Source organism: Moschus berezovskii, chromosome 5 (genome assembly GCF_049115385.1).
Source record: "Moschus berezovskii isolate FMDL1 chromosome 5, NW_MosBer_1.0, whole genome shotgun sequence".
NCBI classification, from domain to species: domain Eukaryota; kingdom Metazoa; phylum Chordata; class Mammalia; order Artiodactyla; family Moschidae; genus Moschus; species Moschus berezovskii.
In genome coordinates this window covers 102971932-102982652 of record NC_142464.1, presented here as the reverse complement: position 1 = coordinate 102982652, position 10721 = coordinate 102971932, and the positions used below count along the sequence as shown (strand labels likewise).

The following is a 10721-nucleotide window of genomic DNA, read 5'->3' as shown; positions in this document are numbered from 1 at the left end:
TACAATATAACAGTAACGTATCTGGGCTCAAGCTAGAAAACAGTCTAAGGTTTCGTTTCTCAGAGTAAATCTTTCCCCACTTTGACTAACAGCCTTACCTGAAAAAAAAGCAAGTCTCAAAGTCTAACCAATTCTAGTCTAGCTGAGGGATATGGACAATAAAAGCAGAATTCAGGTAAGTCAATGTATAAATGCTCCTCTCTTAAAACAAAAAGGATCAGACCACGTGTGTGTTGACAGAGATGTTGATCCAAAATAAGAAAATCTCCCTCTTAGCAGTTGGGGCGGAGAAGGCAATGGCAAGCCACTCCAGTACTCTTGCCTGGAAAATCCCATGGATGGAGGAGCCTGGTAGGCTGCAGTCTGTGGGGTCGCTAAGGGTCAGACACGGCTGAGCAACTTCACTTTCACTTTTCACTTTCACACATTGGAGAAGGAAATGGCAACCCACTCCAGTGTTCTTGCCTGGAGAATCCCAGGGATGGGGGAGCCTGGTGGGCTTCCATCTATGGGGTCACACAGAGTCGGACACGACTGAAGTGACTTAGCAGCAGCAGCAGCAGCAGCAGTTGGGGAGGACTGACAAAAACAAGCATTTACAAGGAAGTGAAAAAACTAGAACCCTCCTACATTGCTAGTATGAATATAAAATGGTTCAACTGTTGTAGACAAGTTTAATGGTTCCTTAAAAAGTTAAACATGGAATTATCGTATGACCTAGCAATTCCACTCTTAGATATATAGCAAATGAACTGATAATAAATACTCAAAAAACAAATACATATATATAGCAACACTCACAATAGCCAAAAAGTAGAAACAGTCCAAATGACCATTACAATGGTTTTTTAAAAGTCCATCAATAGATGAATAAACAAATTTTGACATACATGCATAGCATATACTATGGGATACTATTCAGCCATAAAAAGGAATCAAGTGCCGATAAGTGCTACAATGTGGACGAATCTTAAAAATATACTAAGTGAAAAGTCGCCAGACACAAAAGGCCACACACTGAGTGATTCCACGGATATAAAATACCCAGAAGACACAAATCCAGAGAGACAGAACATAGACTAGGTGGCTGCCAGGCCCTGAACAAGGGTGGGATGGGGAGTGCGTGCTCATGGGCAGGCGTCTCCTTCTGGAGGGAAGAACTGCTTTAGAATAATAGGGGCAGTCTGTACACAGCATTGTGAGCGCATTCAATACCACTGAAATGTTCACTTTAAAATGTGAATTATAAAATGTATATTGTGTGAATTTTGACACAATAAAACGAAAACATTAAATACATATAGATATTAGCACGTGATAAAGAATGGATGAGGAGGAGGAAGAGGAGGCGAACAGGAGACAGAAGGAGGCAAAGGAGCAGGGAACAAGAATAAGAAACTACCCGGAGCATTGACAAAAGCGACTCTATAGACAAAAAGGAAACTTTCATTCTGTAGTTTTCTTGAACTGGTTAGTCTAGTTAACTGAATTACTGAAAATTTCTTTAATGGCCTCAGTTCAGTTCAGTTCAGTCGCTCAGTCGTGTCCGACTCCTCGCAACCTCATGAATCACAGCACGCCAGGCCTCCCTGTCCAAAACCAACTCCCAGAGTTCACTCAAACTCATGTCCATCGACTCGGTGATGCCATCCAGCCATCTCATTCTCTGTCATCCCCTTCTCCTCCCGCCCCCAATCCCTCCCAGCATCAGGGTCTTTTCCAGTGAGTCAACTCATTGCATGAGGTGGCCAAAGTACTGGAGTTTCAGCTTTAGCATCAGTCCTTCCAATGAACACCCAGGACTGATCTCCTCTAGAATGGACTGGTTGGATCTCCTTGCAGTCCAAGGGACTCTCAAGAGTCTTCTCCAGCACCAACCTAGTAAAGTATTTTTCACTTTTCCTAATATTTAAGAAGAAATTTTTTCCTTACTGAAGCATACCTTACCATACACTAGAGTACACACCTACACAAAAAAATCAATTCTACAGCATGATTTTTAAAACGAAAAGCAAAACTAACTTTTGCCTGTGAATACAAGCACATCTGGTCCCATCACTTCATGGGAAATAGATGGGGAACAGTGGAAACAGTGTCAGACTTTATTTTGGGGGGCTCCAAAATCACTGCGGATGCTGATTGCAGCCATGAAATTAAAAGACGCTTACTCCTTGGAAGGAAAGTTATGACCAACCTAGACAGCATATTAAAAAGCAGAGACATTACTTTGCCAACAAAGGTCAAGGCTATGATTTTTCCAGTGGTCATGTATAGATGTGAGAGTTGGACTGTGAAGAAAGCTGAGCGCTGAAGAATTGATGCTTTTGAACTGTGGTGCTGGAGAAGACTCTTGAGAGTCCCTTGGACTGCAAGGAGATCCAACCAGTCAATTCTAAAGGAGATCAGTCCCGGGTGTTCACTGGAAGGACTGATGCTAAAGCTGAAACTCCAATACTTTGGCCACCTCATGCGACAAGTTGACTCACTGGAAAAGACTGATGCTGGCAGGGATTGGGGGCAGGAGGAGAAGGGGACGACAGAGAATGAGATGGCTGGATGGCATCACCGACTCGATGGATGTGAGTCTGAGTGTACTCCAGGAATTGGTGATGGACAGGGAAGCCTGATGTGCTGTGATTCATGGGGTCGCAAAGAGTCAGACGCAACTGAAATGAACTGAACAAGCACATACTTTTATTAAATACCCATGGGGATGGTAAGCACCAAATTCAGGATAAGGGCTTCTTTCTGGATGAGGATAACAGTATAAAGATGACATTGGAGAAGAATACACAGAAGGCTTCAACTGTGTCTGTACGTTTTTAATTCTTAAGTTGAGTAGGGGGTGAAGTGGTATTCACTAGTCCTCTCAATTTTTCTATTCTCAGAATATTCCACAATTAAAATGTATTCTAAATAGAAAAAAAGAAAGCAGAGAAGCCTCCCTGTTGAACTACTATAAGCAAGGGAGGAGAGGTAGGAGTTGGCTGTATTTGGCCCTAAGTGTGGCTTTAGAGAGTACACTTCAAAGGTTTTCAAGATGTGCCTAAGCCAATAAGCAGCTTGCCTAAAAGCTGGTTAATGCTATGGTGCAAAATGGAAAGAAAATACAAGTTTTTCAAGTGAATTACTCTCACTTACCATAATAGTAATTTCCCTTTTACAAATGTTGAGGTCTGTCGTGTTATTGACATACATTCGCTTCAATGCATAACGGTGTCCACCATGAGTCCGCACCAGGAAAACAGTGGAGAAGCCACCTACGAGAACAAGTACCAATTAAATATAAAGAATCTGAAACTATCGCTAAAATTATGTAACATCACTGAGGAGCTTAATCTCAGAGGGAAATAAAGTGACTGCACACAACACAAAAAATAAGGACAGTAAGCGACTAATATATTAAATTACAGCCAAAACACTGGCTTCCTATACCAATCACAAACTAGCACATATAGGATAATATGCTTCTCAGGTTACATGCCCCTCTTTTAAAGGTTAAAATATTAAAATAGTATCTGAATGGGAATATTTCTTATATGGGATATGGAAAATATTACAACATAACTATATCACTACATCTGGCATATACTATTGATCGTCTCCCCGTCAGCCTCCACCTCTCCATGATAACAAAACACTGATATGATCGGATACAAAACACCAACAGGCTCAGATGGGTGGGTCCCTCATCCACTTCTAGGGTGTGAACTGACATTGTATTAAGGCAATAACGAGAACCTCATTTCCTCTTGTCAGCAACTGATTTAGGACTGACTATGCTTTTATGACTATGCCAAGGCCTTTGACTGTGTGGATCACAATAAACTGTGGAAAATTCTGAAAGAGATGGGAATCCCAGACCACCTGACCTGCCTCTTGAGAAACCTGTATGCAGGTCTGGAAGCAACAGTTAGAACTGGACATGGAACAACAGACTGGTTCCAAATAGGAAAAGGAGTACGTCAAGGTTGTATATTGTCACCCTGCTTATTTAATTTATATGCAGAGTACATCATGAGGAACGCTGGGCTGGAAGAAACACAAGCTGGAATCAAGATTGCCGGGAGAAATATCAATAACCTCAGATATGCAGATGACACCACCCTTATGGCAGAAAGTGAAGAGGAACTCAAAGGCCTCTTGATGAAAGTGAAAGAGGAGAGTGAAAAGGTTGGCTTGAAGCTCAACATTCAGAAAACTAAGATCGTGGCATCTGGTCCCATCACTTCATGGCAAATAGATGGGAAACAGTGGCTGACTTTATTTTTCTGGGCTCCAAAATCACTGCAGATGCTGACTGCAGCCATGAAATTAAAAGACGCTTACTCCTTGGGAGGAAAGTTATGACCAACCTAGACAGCATATTAAACAGCAGAGACATTACTTTGTCAACAAATGTCCGTCTAGTCAAGGCTGTGGTTTTTCCAGTAGTCATGGACAGATGCGAGAGTTGGACTATAAAGAGGGCTGAGCGCAGAAGAATTGATGCTTTTGAACCGTGGTGTTGGAGAAGACTCTTGAAAGTCCCTTGGACTGCAAGGAGATCCAACCAGTCCATCCTAAGGGAAATCGGTCCTGGGTGTTCATTGGAAGGACTGATGTTAAAGCTGAAACTCCAATATTTTGGCCACCTGATGTGAAGAGCTGACTCATTGGAAAAGACCCTGATGTTAGGAAAGACTGAAGGCAGGAGGAGAAGGGGACGACAGAGGATGAGATGATTAGATGGCATCACCAACTCAATGGACATGAGTTTGGGTAAACTCCGGGAGTTGGTGATGGACAGGGAGGCCTGGCGTGCTGTGCGGTTCATGGGGTCACAAAGAGTCAGACACAACTGAGCAACTGAACTGAACTGAAATCTAACATACACTAATTTATTTGACATAACCTGATTACAAGCATAAAAATCACTACTAAGAAGTCAATTCATCAGACATAATTTGCTAATTATGTCTCTCAGCTCCTAATCAGTATTTTCTTTCCAAAGAACTGAAAATCCAACTTCGAAAAAGTGACATAAAATTAGATACCATTATCTGTTTCCTGTAACTGAGATCCTCAACTCATTTTCTTGCCCAACACATTGGTGGACTCTACTCATTCCCCAAGTGACAGAGATTGTCAATGAAAATGGGAGAATGGCATCAAAGCTGAGAAATACAATATTATGAAACTGATTCAGCAAGGATCATCATTGTATGACAGAATCCATGAAAGGTTTATGAAAAATAGGATATTCACATGGTGTCAAAGCATCAAAAGGAAAAGCATTTCTTTTCACAGAAGAAATCTGCGGGTCACTAATATTGGCATTAATATTGACATTACATGCTTCCTGATGTGACAGAAAATGAATTAAACAGCATCACCTGTGAAATATCTGTAACTAATAAATCTTAAAGGCCTAAATTCTACTTTACAGATAACAGGAGCTAAAAGAATATGGAAAATAACACAAAGTGACACTAAGACAAAGTCTGGGGTCCTACGCTGGTTAGTTGTCTTGTACAGTATTCCATATGTGGAGTACAAAAATGGAGTAGAATCACATTACAATCAAACATAATACATAGTTCTTGATTAATTACTAATTTTAGAAGAAACTATAAAACATGATTCTTGCTGGTCAACTATTTGAAAGTTGTTGTTGCTATTATCGTTTAGTCGCTGCTGCTGCTAAGTCACTTCAGTCGTGTCCGACTCTGTGTGACCCCATAGACGGCAGCCCACCAGGCTCCCCCGTCCCTGGGATTCTCCAGGCAAGAACACTGGAGTGGGTTGCCATTTCCCTCTCCAATGCATGAAAGTGAAAAGTGAAAGTGAAGTCGCTCAGTCGTGTCCAACCCTTAGTGACCCCAAGGACTGCAGCCCACCAGGCTCCTCAGTCCATGGGATTTTCCAGGCAAGAGTACTGGAGTGGCTTGCCATTGTCTTCTCCGCGTTTAGTCGCTAAGTTGTGTCTAATTCATTTGCTACCCCATGGACTGTCAGACTGTAGCCTGTCAGACTCCTCTGTCCATGGGATCTTCTAGGCAAGAATACTGGAGTGGGTTGCCATTCCCTTCTCCAGGGAATCTTCCTGACCCAAGGACTGAATTCATGTCTCCTGCACTGGCAGGCAGGTTCTTTACCACTGAGCGACCAGGGAAGCGCATTTGAAAGTAAGGTCATTTTCTTCATTAGTAGGTAATGGGCACACCCAAGTCTTTCTGTGAAGGCGGCCTCTTTACTTGTTCTGGAGCTTCACCCTAAGGGGCAATCTTCAGGTCTGATTCTCATTGGGTGGCCTACAAAGGAACACAGGCTTTGGATGACATCTTGGCATTCTCCCTCTGCCCTGCTCCAGCTCACTGGTACCACCCAGAGAAGAGCTTATACCCTCATCTGGAGTCCCAGTTTCTGGCGCTGCTACTCAGGGGAGACCTTCAGCTCACCTGGTCCTGGTGGCCAGCAGAGCCAATACTTTTAGTCTTATAAGCCTGTACATATCTGCATACTTTTAAAAGCTGGTGTCTGAGGATTTGACTTCCAGGAAGCCTACAGCCAGGTGCTGAGATTCTGCCCTTTGGGACAATGACAAGTCATAGCACATCCACAACTACTGGGAGGTATTAAAAATGTACAGGCTACCTGGACAAAGATAGATGTTTAAAAGACAACCAAAAGCTGAGGCAGCATTGAATCACAAAGTTCACGTCTTACACAGGGCCATTCCTTCCAAACTGACAGGCTGTTCATGTACGGTATAGAAACCAACCCAGAGAGACAAGCAAAATGAAGAAACAGAGGAATATGTTTCAAATAAAAGAACAAGATAAAACCTCAGGAAAACAAAAACCCTTAATTAAAGAGAGATAAGTAACTTATCTGATAAAGGGCAATAATCATAAAGATGTTCACCAAATTAAATAGATGAACTGTGAGAACTTCATCAGAGATTTAAAAAATATAAGAAAATACCAAAGAGAAGTCACAGACCTGAAGAATACAATAACTGAACTGAAAAATACACTAGAGGGATTCAACAGCAGACTGGATGAAGTAGAACAAAGAATTCAGTCAACTCTAAGACAAGGCAGTGGAACTCAACCAATCACAGCAGCAAAAAGAAAAAAGAATAGAAAACAGTGGAGATAGTTTATGGGGTATATGGGACAACATCAAACGAACTAAAATTCACAAAATAGGGCTCCCAGAAGGAAAAGAGAGATAGAAAGGAGCAGAAATCTTATTTGAAGAGATAATAGCTGAATTTTCCTTAACCTAAGGGAAAAAACAGACATGCAGATTCAGAAAGCCCAGAGTTCCAAATAAAAGTAACCCAAAGATACCCACATCAAGACACATTATAATTAATATGTCAAAAGTTAAAGACAAGGAGAGAACATTAAAAGCTTCAAGAGAAAAACAACCTGTTGTTGTACAAGAGAACCTCCAGTAAGACTATAAGCAGATTTTACAGGAGAAACTTTGCAAGTCAAAGGGAGCGGCATGATATATTCAAAGTGCTGAAAGAAAAAAACTTCTAACCAATAATACCCTACCTGGCAAAGTTATCACTTGGAAGTGAGAGAGACAGAGAGTTTTCCAGATAAGCAAAAGCTAAACACGCTTATTACCACTAAACGGATCTTAGAAGAAATTTGCTAAACGGACTTCTTTCAGCTGAAAAGAAAGGGTACTAATTAGTAACAAGAACACATAAATGAACAAGTCTCACTGGAAATATAAATACATAGTAAAGGTAAAGATTTAATCATTTATAAACTAGTATGATGTTTAAAAGAAAAAAGTAAGAAAAATAACTATGATTATAACAGTTAAGTGATACATAAGATAAACAGATGTTACAATGTGGCATCAATAATATAACGTGAACGGGAGGGAGCAATAATGTTGAGCTTCACAATGGGATTAAACTTCAGTGTTTTAAACTTAAAACAGACTACTGCAGACACAAGCTGTCATATGTTAAGACGTGGTAACCGCAAAGCAAAGAGCGTACATAGGCATACCTCGGAGATACTGCACGTTCAGTTCCAGACCACTGTAACAAAGCATACTTCTATAAAACTAGTCATACAAACTTTCTGGATTCCTATTATACAAAAAGCTATGCTTACTACAGTTTATTAATAGTACAGCAGCATCATGTTTTTTAAAAATGTGCACACTAATTAAAAAATAACTTCACTGCAAAAATATACTACCTACCATCTCAGCCTTCAGGAAGTCTTACTAATAACAGCAAATATCACTGATCACAAATCACCAAGGAAAATATAATAATGATGAAAAAGATTAAAATATTGAAAGAATTACCAAAATGTGACACAAAGACACAAAGTGAGCAAAAGCTGTTAGAAAAAATGGTCTTGATGGACTTGCTCAATGCAAAGCTGCTACCAACCTTCCATTTGTTTAAAAAAAAAAAAAGCAGAATCTAGGAAGTGCAATAAAATAAAGCACAATAAAACAAGGTATGCCTGTAGTAAATACAGACAGAAAATATAAAGGGAAATATAAGCACACCATTAAAGAAAATCATCAAACCATAAAACCATCAAAAAAGAAAACAAGAGAAGACAGGCACAAAAAACATGGAAAAAAAAATAGTGAAATGGCAGTAAGCACCTACTTAACTGAAATGTAAATGAACTAAATTCCCTAACCAAAGACACACAGTGGCTGAATAAAATTTTTAAAAGACCAACCTAAATGCTCTCTACTAAAGGCTCACATTAGATGTACAGACACCCAGAATCAAAGTGAAGGGGTTAAAAATATATTCCATGCAAATGGAAACCAAAAGAAAGCTGGAGTAGCTACACTTACATTAGACAAAACAAACTTGAAAACAAAGACTGTAGTAAGAGACAATGAAGGGTGCTACATGATAAAGGGGTCAATCCAACAAGAAGATATAACATTTGTAAATATTTCTGCACCCAAAATAGGAAAGCCTAAATATATAAAGCAAATATTAACAGACTTAAAAGGAGAAATAGTAACAAAATAATATTAGATGACTCATAGCTCAGTTGATAAAGAACCTACCTGCAAGGCAGGAGACCCCGGTTCAATTCCAGGGTTGGGAAGATCCCCTGGAAAAGGCAAAGGCTACCCACTCCAGTATTCTGGCCTGGAGAATTCCATGGACAGTATAGTCCATGGGGTCGCAAAGAACCAGACACAACTGAGGGACTTTCACATCACTTCAAAAGTGAAAGATAAGTTAAAAGCTCTTCCACGAAGATCTGGAGTTAAGACAGGATGTCCACTCTCACCACTCCTATTCAACATAAAACTGTCACTACTCACAGATGATATGATATTATATATAAAAAAAAAAACCCTAATAAAGACTTCACTTAAAAAAGTGTTAGAATAAATGAATTCAGTAAAGTTGCAGGATACAAAACCAATACACAAAAATATGCTGCATTTCTATGCACTAATAATGAATTACCAGAAGAGAAATTAAGGGAACAATCCCATTCACAACTGCATAAAAAAGAATAAAATACCTAGAAAAAATTTTATCCAAGAAAGTGTAGTATCTGTATCTTGAAAACAACAAGACATTAACGAAAGTAACTGAAGATGGAAGATACTTCATACTCATGGACTGGAAGAATTAATAGAGTTTAAAGGTCCATACTATTCAAAGCAATCTACAGATTCAATGCAATCTCTATCAATTACAGTGGCATTTTTCTCAAAAATGGGACCAAAAATTCTAAAATCTGTATGGAACCTAAAAGTTTCCCATGGAGCCAAAGCAATCTCAAGAAAGAAGAACAAAGCTGGAAGCATCAGACTCCTTAACTCCAAACTATATTACCAAGGCATGGTAATTAAAACAGTATGTTATTGGCATAAAGACAAATTAAGCAACAGAACAGAATAGGGAGCCCAGATTAATTAATTAAACCCAGACATGCATGGTCAATTAATTTATGACAAAAGAAACAAGAATATACAATGGGAAAAAGTCTCTTCAATAAATGGTGTTGGGAAAATTGAACAGTCACATGCAAAAGAATGAAACTGGACCACTATCTTATACCGTATACAATAACTAACTCAAAATGGATTAGAGACTTGAACATAAGACCTGAAACCATAAAATTCCTAGAAGAAAACACAGGCAATAACCTCCTTGACATAGGTTTTGACAATGATTTTTTGAACCTGACATCAAAAACAAAGGCAACAAAAGCAAAACTAAACAAGTGGGGCTATATCAAACTAAAAAGTTCTCACAGCAAGGGAAACTATCAACAAAATGAAAAGGCAACATACTGAATAGGAGAAAATATTTGCAAATCATGTGATAGAAGCTGATATCCAAAATACATAAAGAATTTGTACAAATCAGTATTTTTAAAAATCTGATTTTAAAATGGGCAGAAGATTTGAATAAACATTTTTCTAATGAAGACACACAAACAGTCAACAGGTACATGAAAAGATGCTTCATATTATTAATCACAAGGGAAATGCAAATCAAAACCATAAGATATCACCTCACACTTGTTATGACATCTATTATCAAAAAGACCAGAAATAGCAAATGCTGGAAAGAATGCAGATAAAAGGGAACCCTTGTGCACTGTTGGTATGAATAAAAATTGGGGGCAGTCACTATGGAAAACAGTATGGAGGTCCCTCAAATGATTAAAAACAGAACTACAGTATAACCCAGCAATTCC

At 39.3% G+C, this 10721-nt stretch overlaps 1 protein-coding gene across 2 annotated transcripts in view; it reads right to left on the bottom strand.

Moving 5' to 3' along the window:
* BMP2K (BMP2 inducible kinase) overlaps positions 1-10721 on the bottom strand; it is a 122307-nt gene that overhangs the window by 69861 nt on the left and 41725 nt on the right. For both annotated transcript variants that reach the window (XM_088836415.1, XM_088836416.1), the window contains exon 2: positions 3142-3260. In XM_088836415.1, the coding sequence (XP_088692541.1) occupies positions 3142-3260 (119 nt within the window). The remainder of the gene's footprint in view (positions 1-3141; positions 3261-10721) is intronic.